We start from the raw sequence: 14,934 nt of genomic DNA, 5'->3' as shown, positions 1-14,934 counted from the left end.
GCTTCAAAGTTGCCTATCACATGTCGTAAATTGTTGTGGGTCATTAAGTGAGTGAGCATGGGCTCAATAATCCCTTGTTGAATCATTTGATAAATCCTAATGAATATGAGGACTTCTGGTTTTAGAGGACATTGGGAAAATTTGGAAGGGAAATGTAATCCAGGTAATTTTACATGAAAATTTTTTTAAATTCTTTTTAGCATTTAGTGAACCTTATGGACACAAACGTATCATCACCGAGCATGTTCATCCTTCTTGGACTATCAGATGTCCCTTACCTCCAGGTCACCTGCTTTCTTATATTCTTATTGATGTATATAATAACATTGGCAGGGAATCTACTACTGATCATTGTGGTGAGAATTAACCCAAATCTACAGACCCCCATGTACTTCTTCCTGAGCAATCTCTCTTTTATTGACATCTGTTTCTCCTCCACTATAGTCCCGAAAATCTTAGTAAACACTCTTGCTAAGGATAGAAGTATTTCTCTAATAGGTTGTGCATTGCAGATGTACTTCTCTCTGGCCTTAGGGGCTACTGAATGTATAATACTTGCCGTTATGGCTTTTGATCGATTTGCTGCCATCTGTAGACCTCTCCACTATAGCACCATCATGAGCAGGATGTTATGTGTTACACTAGCAGTAGGATCATGGATGACGTGCTTCATGAACTCCTCTATCCATGTGTTTATTACATTCCAGTTGCCCTACTGCAAGTCCCACCATATCAGCCACTTCTTTTGTGAGATACCTCCATTTCTACAAATTTCTTGCACAGATACAAGACTCAATGAAATAGCAATGTACGTCTCTGCCGGTATAATCGTTATGATGTCTTTCTTCTTAACCCTCATTTCATACATCCATATTATATCCACTATCTTGAAGATCCAGTCTTCTCAGGGAAGGCAAAAGACATTTTCCACATGTACCTCCCACCTTACTGTTGTCACGCTCTACTATGGGACCATTATGTTCATGTATCTACGTCCCCGCTCTGCTTACTTACCTGAAACAGACAAGACTGTATCTATCCTCTACACAGTAGTGACTCCGATGATGAACCCCTTCATATACAGTGTAAGAAATAAGGATGTGAAATTTACCATAATAAATACATTGAATATCTTTAACACATTTAAAACATTGTAAAACATTTAAATGTATAAACTCTTATATTTAAAAGGAAAGTTCCAAGATTTAGTATTATCCCTAAGTCTTTGTGGCTTGTGTATCTGAGGGTACCATAGGTTTTGGTGCCTCTAAAGCCAGTAGGATCTTGTCATCTATCAAAAGTGGTATGGACTCTCTAGATAGGGATGTAATATTACCACTGTACAAGGCATTGGTTCGGCCTCACCTGGAATATGCTGTCCAGTTCTGGGCACCGGTCCATAAAAAGGATTCCCTGGTGCTGGAGAGGGTTCAACGTAGAGCCACAAAAATGATAAGGGGTATGGAGGGTCTTAGTTATAAGGAAAGATTAAAACAACTAGATTCATTTAGTCTGGAATATAGACAACTACGAGGGGACATAATTAATTTATTTAAATATATGAATGGTCCATACAAAAAATTTGGTGGTAAGTTGTTTCAGATTAAATCAAATCAAAAGACGAGGGGGCACTGTCTCCATTTGGAGAAATCAAGGTTTAATCACCAAAGGCTTTTTTACTATGAGAACTGTCAATCTGTGGAATAGCCTGCCTCAGGCGCTGGTCACAGCAGGAACAGCAGAGAGTTTCAAGAAGGGTCTAGATGCCTTTTTACACCTAAATAACATTGATGGTTATGTTATATAGAATTGTTTCCCTTAAATCCCTTCCCTTCCTTGGTTGAACTTGATGGACAAGTGTCTTTTTTCAACCGTGTAAACTATGAATGATTTTCTTTAAATTACTGTTATACCCACACTGTGCAATCACAGTAGTCAAAATAGTAACATTGTCCACCAATAGCCGAAATAGTAACAGTGCCCATCAAATAGTAGCCAATAATATCAGGGGGTACTGTAACTATTGGCTACAGAAGTAGCCAATATAGTCACAGTGCCTTTTGGTAGCCATTACAAAACTTTCAATAGCTAATATAAATATCCCCCCAGTTGCCAATACTAACAGTGTCCCCCATAGTAGCCACTAGTTAAAGTGCCGCCCACAGTAGTTAATAGTTATAGTGCCAGGACCATTAGCTTCCAATAATAATAGTGCCTCCCATAACCAATAGTTACAGGGCCCCCAGTTGCCAATAGTAACAATGGCCTCCATTATAGCCAATAGTTACAAAGCTCCCTAAAGCCTAAAGTTATAGTGCCCAGGGTTGTAAAAAGTAAGAGCCCCTCATAGCCTATAGCCACAGTGACAGTGTCCTTCATTGCCAAAAGTTACAGAGCTGCTAGTTGCTAATATTGACAGTGCCCCCCAAGAGCCAATAGTAACAGTGCTCCCCAACAGCCAATAGTTACATGGCCCTCAGTTGCTAAACGTAATAGTGCCCTAAATAGCCTATAGTCAGAGGGTCCCAAATCGCCTATGGTAACAGTGTCCCCCGGTAGTATCTGCTTATTGGTATGTAGTAAAAGGCAAAACATTATACTTTTATACCTTCATACTTATTTAGGAAAGGGCAAACATTATACTTCTGTACAGCAATAAAGTAAGAGAAGTTGTGAAGTTCTAGAAGCTCCCTGCCGGGATAGTTCCCTATGGACATGGTTTTGATAAAGCTGTTTAAGTTCTCTAAGAATCAGAAGGCAAGAGGAAGAAGAAGGGGGTATTGAGGACAATGTAGAGAATGAAAATTTGTTAGGTTCTGGAGTCTATACAAATGCAATAACTCAATAGAGGGGGTGAGGTGGGATATTTTCATGTTGAGGGATGACATAAACAAGGTAAGAGAGGGACAGGAATCTACAGAAGATCAAGTTGAAAGAATAGAGAAGGATATTGCCTCTCATAAAAAAGTGATCGATAGAGTCAGTTCTGAAAATAATTCTCTGAGGAAAAAAATTGATTGAAATGGAAGACCAGTCTAGAAAAAATAATTAAGAATTATTGGTTTACTAGAGAAAGTAGAAGGCTCTAATCCCTCTTAGTTTGTTAAAAATTGGTTAGTGGTTAAATTGGGTAAAGACACATTCTCAGATGGTTTTACGGTTGAAAGAGCACCCCCAAGAAACCCCCAATTGTTGGATCTTTTCCTCGTTCACTACTCTGTAAATTTCTGTGTTCTGGGGATAGAGACTTAATTTTTAAGAAATCTCGGGAAACACCAGAGCTGCAATTTAATAATGCTAAAATCTCTATTTATCCTGACAACTCTAGGGAGACTTTTGAGAAGAGAAAAAGCTTTGTAGAGCTTTGTAGAGACAAAAAATGCAGATATGGGATACTCTCTTATTTTCCAACCAAATCAAGATCATTTTTAAAGGTCACTCACATTTTTTTTTATTCCCCAGAAGAATGTACCGATTAGTTGGACTCTAAGGAAATTTGAAGTCCTTAATTAAATATAGGAAATGCTGCTTCAAATACTTAATGAGGGTACAGGGGAGGTAGGGAGGTTGTTGGGCTCTACTAGGTTGAGTTCTGTCTGATATAATAGAACAAAAGAGGGTGTTGGGGGGTAAGGGGGAGGGATGATGGAAGATGGAAGACGGTGGAAACAAAGGCCTTAGGAAGATTTTGGTATTTATTTCATTCCACTATGTATATGGATATTAAATTAATGACTTGTAACATAAAAGGTATCAAGGATTGCATAAAAAGATGTATTATCTTTGACTTTATTACTAGACAGCTCCCTGCTGTGCTAATTGAACCCCATTTGATAAGGGATACTTTGTTTTATGTGAATAAAATGGGCTAAATGGAGTTTGCACAAATTATTTAAGAGGATTCTCAATTTTGATACATCGATCCATACATTTTGAGCCAATTGAGATACTCAGGGACCCTGAAGGGCGTTTTATACTTATTAATGGGAAATTTGATGGGTAAAATTGTATTTTAGCGTGGATCTATGTTCCTCCACCATTAGGTTTAGACATCTTGAATAAACTGATCTGTTTTATGAATAAGGTAGGAGAGAGCCCAGTGGTCCTTTTAGGAGACTTTAATAATGTTATGTCAAATGAACTGAATAGAGCGACTGGGAGAGATAGTAACAGGGACTACACAGGCCCCTCTCAGTTGTCTAAATTTTGTGATGGAGTTGGGTTTGTAGATGCTTGGATGAAATTGAAGGGGTCTACTCTAGCTTTCTCTTTTTCTCATAACTCCTTATCATATATAGATTTGGCTTTAGCCAATGGGCTTTTTGTTGACTGCATTATTAGTATGTGTTACGACAATAGAGCAATTTCAGACCATTCTCCAATGGTTATTGATTCTAGAGTTATTTCCATTAACTTACACTTAAGGCAGGGATGAAAAATTTACCCTCATCGGTTGGGGCTTATTGGAAATGATGAAAAAAATTATCTATAAGCTTAAGAAATTTATTGATAGGGATATTGTGCTTTCGGACCCCTTGCTAATATGGGAGTCGGTAAAATCCTTCTTAAGGGGTATCCTCTCAAAAGAAATTATTACTATGCAGAACAAGTTCAATGCAAAGAAACTGAAACTTAAAAATACAGCGAAGGAACAAAAAATAGCATATATAAGGGTAAAGTACATCGACTAGAATTTAAGAATGCCCAATCAGAATATAATACATATTTAGCATATAAAGCCTAACGTAAATTGTTTTTTTAGGATATAAATCACACTGTGAGAATGGAATTTCCAGGGAAGGGGCTTGCTCGAAAAATTTAATGTCAGGAGGACAAAATAAGAATAGACACGATTTGTAATGAAATTGGGGAGGTTATAAGAGTTGGAAGGTGTTAAGCATATATTTACTAAATTTTATTCTGGTTTACATTCTTCAAATCTTGTGGCCACTGAAGATAATATTAAATCTTATTTGAATGAAATTGAATTTCCAAGAATCCTATTGGAGGATAGAGAGAAACTGGTAAGGCCCTTGGATATATTGGAATTAGAAGAAATGGTTGTCACGGGTGAGCCCGCGATCCATGTCTCGGATCGCGGGGGCACCCGTGTCCCGCCATGCAGTGCAGCCACCGGCCCAGACTTATGTTACAGGTACCCCCGCGATCCATGACGCTGTATGTGCTGGCCCGTCCCCGACCTGTAGTTACCTCTCCTGGCTCCAGGCTGTGGTTCCATCCGGGCTGCATGCCTCCCCTGACTAGGCCGCGCGCTCCCGCTGCTAGGGCGCGCGCTCACACTCTCCAGGAATTTAAAGGGCCAGCATCCTCCTAATTGGCGCTGGCATCCTGGATCTGCTATATGTTCTGGAAACTCCCAGCATCTCCTGCTGGATCTTCCAGGTCATTCTGCTGAAGAGAAAGCCCTCTGTGTCTCCTAAGCATTTCCAGACACCTCTGAGTTTCCTGAGCGTTTCCAGACGCCTCTGTGTTCCTGTGGTGTTCCCGTGTTCCTGTGGTGTGACCGTGTTCCTGTGGTGTTCCCAAGATCCTGCTATCCTGTGGTGGTCCTGTAATCCTGTGGCGGTCCTGCAATCCTGTGACGGTCCTGTAATCCTGTGGCGGTCCTGTACTCATGTGGCGGTCCTGTACTCATGTGGCAGTCCTGTAATCCTGTGGCAGTCCTGTAATCCTGTGGCGGTCCTGTTATCCTGTGGCGGTCATCCTGTTATCCTGTGGCGGTCCTGTTATCCTGTGGTGGCCCTGTTATCCTGTGGTGGTCGTCCTGTTATCCTGTGGCGGTCCTGTTATCCTGTGGTGGCCCTGTTATCCTGTGGCGGTCCGGTGTTCCCGTGGTCTCCCTGAGATCCTGCCAGCCATCCGAGGTCCTGACAGCCATCCGAGGTCCTGACAGCCTTCCTGTGGTCCTGCCATTCCGTGGTCCTCGTGTCCCTACCTCGGGTCTAGTCACACCCGTGGAACGACGTGGTGACTCCCCGCCGCAGCAAGACCATTCCACTTTGCAGGGATCACTTAAATTCTGGTCCTGGGTTACAGCTAGTATTATCACATCCCATGGTGGCTCAGGGAGTCCACAGACTTTGCCCCAAAAGACTATCCCATGCTCAAGTGCGTGACAATGGTCAACTCATCTAGAAGTGGTGCCTCTCCAGGAACTGATAGTATTCCATTAGATATATATAAGAGAGATGGCAAAATTTTGCTGCCCCTTTTAAATAAAGTCGGGGAAAGATCACAGGAAATTGGTTTGTCCCCGCGGTCCATGTATGAAGCTGCTAAAATCCTAATAATGAAGAATAAAGATCCACTGGAAAAGTAGAGTTATGGTCCAATTTTATTATTAAACTCAGATGTGAAAATTTTCGTTAAACTTATTGCTAACCTAATGAGAAAAATTATGCCAGAGCTTATTAATAAGGACCAGTGTGATCAGCTTGTACATGGACGAGATACTAGGATGAATTTGCAATGGTTGTTTACGAATTTTCAACTAGCCCGGGCGGGGGGAGACCCGCTCCATCTTGTCATTGGATGCCTTAAAGGCGTTTGGCAGGGTGGAGTGTATCTTCCTCTAGGACGTTTTTAAAAAATTTGGCTTTCGCAGTAGATTTGTGGAAGGGTTAAAGATATTTCATTCTGATCCTAGAGCCTGTATTAGAATTGATGGGGAAGCTACAGATTTTTTCTCTCTGTCCCGGGAACCAGGCAGGGTTGCCCCTGGTTTCCTCTTATATTCACTTTTTTTATTGATCCTTTGATCATCAGGATAAGAGAGTGGAGGGCATAGTAAATTACTTCTTTCAAAGGCGGAAAGACTGGTGCTGTTGAAAATGATTTTATTACCGCAAAGATTATTTGCAATTGTCCATGTTGGTTGGATAAAAAATGATTTGGTCTTATTAGGGCGTTGATTAATAAATCATTGTGGGGGGCGGAAGAGAGCCTGAATTAAATTGGAAACTCTTTGTAGAGATAGGTCCAAGGGTGGCCTTTGTTTTATGATTATTTTTTGTCATCTCAGATTCAACCTGTAGTGGAAATCCAAGAATCTCATATGTATAAGGTAATATTTTTATACATAGGAAGCTAATGGGATTCGATTTTTGCTATATTAGAATCGGGTAAGTTGAATTTGAAACCGGTCAATTCTTTACCTTTAGCCAATTTGATGCAGAAGAGCTTGTTAACGTATAAAAATATTCTATGGTTAACGGGAGCCAATAAATACACTGGGGCACATTTACTTACCCGGTCCTGTCGCGATCCCCGCTGTGCATTGTCCGACGATCATGCACCCTGCCGCGAACCACACAGATCGTCTGCCCGATTTCCTGCATCTGTCGCTTCCCCGCTCAGGTCCATCGGAGTTTACCTTCTTCTTCCCAGTGTATGTAAGTGCGTTTTCTTGCGACACAATTTTAAAGACGCCCCCCCCCCCATTTCTGTCGCATCAAAGTCGGCACGATTGAGCCAAAATCCGATTGCGTGTGACACAATCCCCTTCAAAATACCTGTCCCAGCGGAGCAAAACCCGAAAATTTCTAAAAGCCGACAAAAGTGCGATCCACGGGAAACTTAGTAAATGTAATGGACATTCTTTGGATAATGAAAAGTTATACAAATTTTAAAAATATTTTCTGCATCAATTCCTCAAGGTTTTCGTAGTTATCTCTGCTTGCTGTCCTTCTATATAAAGATTTTTTGTACCTTTCCAGTGGTCAGAAATCTGACTATGGTCACACAGGTGCATGGCTTATTATTACCCATGGCTCTGCATACTTTCTATGATACTAACGAGCCGTGCACCTGTGTGACCATGGTCAGATTTCTGTCCACTGGAAGTAAACATAGAAGCTTTCTATAGAACAACAGCAGCAGAAAAAAACTGTGAGGAATTGATAAGGAAAGTATATTAGAAAATTTTATAATTTTTCCATCAGAAAAAAATAACATTAATTTGTCAAAACATTAATTTAACAAACTTATTGGTATTTTTGGTTTATTGATTCTTTCCCAAAAAATAAATATATTTTAAGGATTAAAATATTATTTTTAGCTAGATTACGGATTGTGAGAAAATGGAATTAGACCTAATTTAAGAGAATGGTTATGGTTGGTTTATTCAACTAGCTTACTAGTAATAGCTTATGAAAAGAGGTACAAAAAGTCCAAAAAGATCGAAAATATTTGGAAGTGTTGGCCAGATTGCGCTAATAAGTTGAATTTTATGGATAGGGGATAGAACTGGATTATTATCCCTTTCTGTATTTGTTGATCTTGAATTTTTTAGATCATGTTGTTTGTATTGAGTTTTTGTATAGTAAATTTTAAAGTTAAAAATTTGAATAAAGATATGTAAGTTGAAAAAATATTATAAAAACAATAAAAATATTAAATATAAATAAATAAAAAAATCTAAATTAATGCCATTAAAAGTACAGGCAGTCCCTGGGTTACGTACAAAATAGGGTTTGTAGGTTTGTTCTTAAGTTGAATTTGTATGCAAGTTGGAACTGTATATTTTATAATTGTAACAGTTGGATTTAAAAAATGTTGTATTGTCATTATTATTAATAAATCAAAAAATCTTAACTACAGACACATTTAATAAGGGCTATAGCTGTTTATTATATCCTGGGACTAAAGTGCAGTAAGTAACCAACATCCAGAGGTCTGTTTGTAATTAGGGGTTGTCTGTAAGTCGGTTGTTCTTAAGTAGGGGACCGCCTGTAGTGACCAAAGAGATCTATTTTCGAGGAATGAGGTAAAGGTAAGTAAGCCCTGATACTATTCCCCCCAACTTTCTCTATTTCACCGATGACCCTAAATGACATTCCCAATAATGGATACATTTAAGGATCCAGAAAATGAAGCCAAGAACCATGGTAAAACAATCCAAGTCTATACCAGATCAGAGCATCAAAATCATTATCCGTAGGGTACAGACAGTGTGGTACCAAATTAGGATTCTAGGCATAGAAAGGAGAACCGTGCAGAAGTCAGAATATCAGAGATAAACTCAGCAAATCACACAAGGGGTAGGGACCCATAGACTCAATGGGGGACATTGATGAGGGCTTGTATGCCAATAAGATGGTATGGGTCTACATGCATAGCTATTGTCACAGAACTACAACTCACATGCATCATTATTTACTCTGCACTATAAGACAGTATGAGTATACACATGTAATTATTGTTACTGAGCTATAAGACGGAATGGGTATACACGTGTAGCTAATGTCACTGAGCTATAAGATGGTATGGGTATTCATGCGTAGTTGTAGTAACTGAACGATAAAATGCTATGGGTATACACATGTCATTATTTACTCTGCACTATAAGACAGTAAGGGTATACATGTGTAGTTATTGTCACTGCCTTATAAGACAGTATGAGTATACACATGTAGTTAATGTCAATGAGCTATGAGACTGTAAAGGTATACACACAGCTATTGTTAATGCACTATAAGACTATATGGCCATACAAACGTAATAGAAGAAAGTACACACAGTTATCATATACCCCATATGGCCAATTACAGCCATGCCCATACTGGCACCTAGCCAATACTTGTGGCTAAGAGCTGCTTTTCTGGGTGAGTGAAATACTGAATCTGAACCCAGACTTCTGGCTGAGTTTGGGTTCCTGGGACCGGCACGCATGATGTTAGGCACAGACCCAAACTGTGCAGGTCATGTTCAAAATAAACCTCTGGATTTGCATGGACTATCGATCCTGCTGCTCGTGTCTCCTGGGATAAGAGTCGACATTGACCATGCAGGTGGAGGGGAGCAGACACAACACATGTTTTTGCTAGGTATGAGAAAAATATCTTGTGCTGAATTCTATATTTTCCTGGTGATAAATTGTTGGTTGGTATGGGAGTTAAAAGTGCCCCCCCCCCCCCATTTATATACGACAAAAAAATAACACTTACCAAAATGAGACAAAGCTTTAATAGATTATTGTGAAATTTGACTGCAGTACTGTTCTGAAATCTCGCTTTTAAGGTCAGATCAATCTTAGGTAAGAATATTCTAGAAATATTGGTGTTCAGAGTGACACTGCATCAGTGAAATATAAATGTCAAAGTTGATTTTTATTTGAAAGAACAAGTTACCAGCCTTATAAATAAATCTTTTTACAACTGAATTCTGTCTTGATTTGTATGCCTTTCACCATATTAAAGTGAACCTGTCACCAGAAATGTCATATTTAGCTGATGACAGGTTTCTATAGCCTATAGCCTTTGTCGGCATTCTTAATCATTTCAGTAGTTTTTATAAGTTTCATTTACATTACGTGACTCCCTGCCAGCAGCATGTGGTGAGTCATTGGGAGGGGCAGCTGCAGCCCGTGTGTGCCTGTGTCAGTCTTCTCCATACTCATATAGCTCCCTCATCCCTCCCCATTTCCTGTTACATGCATTTAGCAAGCAGCCGAAGAAGGTAGGGCATAGAGGAAGAATGCATAAGAAGATACAGGCACACACAGGCTGTCTCCTTCCCCCGGGACTCACTACACACTGCTGGCAGGGAGCCATTTTAAAGAAAGAGGCATTTTATAAAGAAGACTACAGGGCTCCTTGTGACCTGGTGACTTTGTGGAAATGGGGATGTGTGTCAAAAATGATACATGTGCTAGAATTGAGGTGAAACCTAAGCAAACAAGAGGCCTAAGCCTCTTGATAGACCTGGCCAGCCAGAGTTTTCCAACAATTTTGGTGCAGCATTGACATGCTGAATTTTACACCTACACCAGTTCCTGGCTGACATAAATTTCAGCTATTATCTTAGCCAGGATTTTTGGCACAGGTAATAGTAAATTTGTCTGGCCAAGGCACCGTTACCCTGGACCACCTTGTTCCAAGTCCTTATACATCTACTTTTCCTTAAAGTGGCCTGTGTAAAGATGAAAGATTTCCTGTTTCAGTATATACATCTTGTATTCATCCTTCCGGACCCAGACAATTCCTCTCTGAATGCTCAGGGTGGTTAAAAGATAAATCCTCGGAAGCAGCACTCCTGAAGAAAGTATAAGATTATTCACCTTCAATAGAGACATTTTAAAGCTTGAAGTGCTGGAGTGCCGCTTTTGTGGATTTATCTTGGCCTTATAAAGACTGTGGAGACCTTCAATCCAAATCCCTACCGTTTAGCCATAGGACATCAATATCTTTAACCCAGAAATGCCTACTCACTCATGTCTTCCCTGGACTACTAAGAAAAAAAATATCTAACGTCCATCTGGTGGTTTTCATTGTATGACTGCTCTAAACCTAAATCAAACAGAAGGATTTATAACCAGCTTGAGATTTTGTACTATACAAGTCTTAAACTCCTTATTTCTGATGCTGTAGATGATGGGATTTAACATTGGTGTCACCACAGTATAGAGAACAGATATAAACTTGTCTTTCTCAACGGAGTGGTTAGATCGAGGCTGAAGATAGATGAAAATGATGGTTCCATAATAGAGGGTGACAACAGTGAGATGGGAGGAGCATGTAGAAAAAACTGCATATCTACTTCGTGAAGAATGCATCTTTATAATGGTGGCGATAATGTAAATATAGGAAATCAATGTTAAAGAGAAAGCGCCTAAAGCAATGGTCCCAGCTGCTATATACATTGATATCTCATTAAGCCAAGTATCTCTGCAGGAGAGCCTAAGCAGGGGAGGTACTTCACAAAAGAAGTAGTTGATATGATGAGTCTTGCAGAAGGGAAGTCTCCAGGTGATGTGCACTTGTATAGAAGAGTTTAGAAAACTAAGAATCCATGGAATTATGGCTAAAGTAATACAAAACCTTGAGTTCATAATATTCACATAGTGTAATGGTCTACAAATGGCTACAAACCTATCATAAGCCATTATGGCAAGTAGGAGACACTCTGCCCCCCCAATTCCTAAATAGCAGAGCAGCTACCATACAACCTTCTATTGAAATGCTCTTGTCAGTGGATAGGGTATTCCTGAGGATTACAGGAACTATGGTGGAGGAGAAACAGATGTCAATGAAGGAGAGATTACTCAGGGAGAAGTACATAGGGGTGTGTAATTTTCGGCTGATCCTCACTGTAATAAGAATAAGACAATTTCCTGTCAATGTGATAGTATACATCACCACAAACATAAGGGACCCTATAACCTGGAGGTGAGGGCCAGTAGATAATCCAAGTAGGTAGAACATGTCTGGAAGAGTCTGGTTAAAGTCCTCCATAGGAACACCCAGAACCTTGAACAAAGAACAACATAATTATTTACTGCTCAGAATGTTAATATATATAATTAAGTAGGTTAACCGCATTGTGTGACTATTGTTTAAAAATTCTCTATGTTTTACAATTTTGGTGACGTTATTTTTCTTTGATTTAAACAGTTTTCACATTCTAATGGGGGAAATACTTTGTAGGCCAAATACTGAGATCTACCGATGGACAAAGTAGACAAAAACAAAAAATAGCTAACCGATCAGAAGCCTCCGGATGCTGGACATTTCTACTATCCACTTTATTATGGATAAACAACCATGGAGACAAGAGAAAACTTTCGAAATGCTTTTATTATTTTATTAGCTTGTTATTCTATTACTAAAAAGGTAATGCTAACAAAAAAAAGCAGATAAGTTAGTCCCTCCCCTCTTTTTTTCTTTGAATGAAAAAAGAACTATAAAAATGTTAAGATTTTACATTAAACTGACATCAAAATAAAACTCAATGTTAAGTTTAAACCAAAAAGTGCGATATCCAAAAATCATTATATTGTAATTATGTGGCTTAAAAAGTAGTGATGAGTGGACCGGACAAAGTCAGGTAGCGGTATTTAAAGGTAGCCTGACATTTAGTTGCTAGTAATGTGCTCTAATCTATTTGTTAAGTCCTAATGTATTTTCATTTAAGTCTAAAATAAAATCAAATTAAAAAATAAAGATTTACCCCAAGCAATTTGAATATAATATTTGAAAACAAAGAAACAATGAAGTGAACACTTTTCCAATGAAAAAGTTGACCGTCCATATTAATAGTTTATGCAGAATTCTGTAGACAAAATAAGACAGCGCCTCAGATTTAATGTCACACATACCCCTATTCTTTATGATATGTCATGTACAATTCTAGAATCTACCTACCTCAAGACCGTGTGGAGCAAGGGTGGGAGCAAGGGTGGAATTTTTCATGGCTTCTTACTTGTATTTCCGGTGTAATATTTCTTGCTGTGTTGATGGAATGTCCTTCTCACAAAAAAAAAGTCAGACACGAGAATTAGGATTACATCTCCTTATATTAGGTATTCACAATATCTCCCATTTTATGTAAATGAGTGGCTAGAGATTTTCCACAATGTTCAGAGCTCTCATTGATAATAATGGGTCTCCTGACACACGCTCCTCCTAAGAATTAAGAAAATTATCTAAAGACGTTTAGAAAGTATCCAAACCTCTATTTCTGCATCTCATTGCTTATTACTTTTAAATGTAAGGAAAAAAAATGAACCTTTTTGCGGTTCAAACTTTTTACAACACAGATAAATACTTTAGTACCAACGTTATTGGAGCTTACTGTAACGCTGGTGACGGATTCCGCCTCTGGTTGCATTCCCCGTCGCCATGTCCGTCCATTCTCTAGCTCCCATAGGTCGCATGTAGCATCTCTCTCATTTTCTTAAAGGAGAAGGGCGTTTCCCAACTAGGTTGTCCCAGCCTATCTGTGTGCACCTCTAGCCATATATCCCAGCATGCCCTTTTCTCTGCGCCTGAGAAAAGGTTCCTAGCTTGCTAGTCCTGCTGCATGGTGTTTGTTTCTGTCTGCTACCTGTTTGTGACCCCTGACTTGTTTCTGACTCTGATTTGAGCTGCGCTCCTTCGCCTGTCCCTGGATTCTGATTGTATGCTGCCTGCCTTGACTAAGGACTGTTACTGACTACCCGCCTTGCCTACCCCCTTGGTACCACGTACCAGTGTCTCTGTGTCCATTGGGTCAGCTGCTATCTATACTGGGATCACCACAAGATTGCGGCCTTGCAATCTCTCTGCAGTGAAGTCCAGATTCCTGTATAGGGGTAAAAGGGTGAATACTGAAGAGGTCCAGGGATAACGCCCTCAGTGTGTGGCCCAAAGTCAAACCAGTTAGATAATGCAGTGGGTTCACAACCAGCTGCTTGTTACACTTACTAGAGAAGACAGAAACATTTTAAAAATGAAATATGTATATATATATATATCAACAAAATACTTATATGATAGTACTAGGTCTTAATATTCTTTTTTTGAAAGACATTAAGGCTGATAGATTAATACTGGTGTAATATGTGCCATGCTCAGTAATCAATGCACCGAGAATTTACATCTATGCTTGGTCTGGGGTGGCATAGATTTCAGGTACAACTTGACCCAATTCTTTGGGTCAAGTTGTAATAAATTTTGGGAGCCAAGGCTTCCACTATTACAATTTGTTGATGTGTTTCAAAAAGGCCCAAAAGTACCAATTTTAAGACCATGCCCTGTGCACTAAAAAAATTACACACAAGACATCACCCAGATTTCAGAAATTCCTGTACATGCTGGGTCATCTCTGCAGTACACAGACAGGTGTTTCTCAATGTGGCTTTGCATTGCAGAAACTGCCACGCATAGCCACGATTTGCTGGCAGGCAGAAAAGGGTGTGCATAAAATAGGTGAAGACCAAACCCATAGGGGATCCAATGATGTCCACCTTGGCCACTCTAACTTATTTGCATGTTTTTTAAAACTTAAATAGGCCTTAAATAGTTAATGATCAGCAGATGCAGAACGAGGGGGCACATTGGACCATGTAATTGACGCAGGATACATGACTCAAAATGTGCTTGAAAGTTTGAACGCCTCCCCTCTTTTTCTTTTATAATGTTTGAGCCACATTAAAAG

At 39.5% G+C, this 14,934-nt stretch overlaps 1 protein-coding gene and 1 pseudogene across 1 annotated transcript; one reads left to right on the top strand and one right to left on the bottom strand.

Moving 5' to 3' along the window:
• Window positions 1-215: 215 nt before the first annotated feature.
• Window positions 216-1,157, top strand: LOC140070024 (olfactory receptor-like protein OLF1). The gene has a single exon (XM_072116355.1). The coding sequence runs from the start codon at window positions 216-218 to the stop codon at window positions 1,155-1,157; it is 942 nt and encodes a 313-aa protein (XP_071972456.1).
• A 10,154-nt stretch (window positions 1,158-11,311) lies between these two features.
• LOC140070023 (olfactory receptor 5B21-like) lies at window positions 11,312-13,208 on the bottom strand (annotated as a pseudogene).
• Window positions 13,209-14,934: the final 1,726 nt, after the last annotated feature.

This window comes from Engystomops pustulosus, chromosome 7 (assembly GCF_040894005.1).
Source record: "Engystomops pustulosus chromosome 7, aEngPut4.maternal, whole genome shotgun sequence".
Taxonomy (NCBI): domain Eukaryota; kingdom Metazoa; phylum Chordata; class Amphibia; order Anura; family Leptodactylidae; genus Engystomops; species Engystomops pustulosus.
This window is presented reverse-complemented; position numbering and strand designations above follow the sequence as displayed.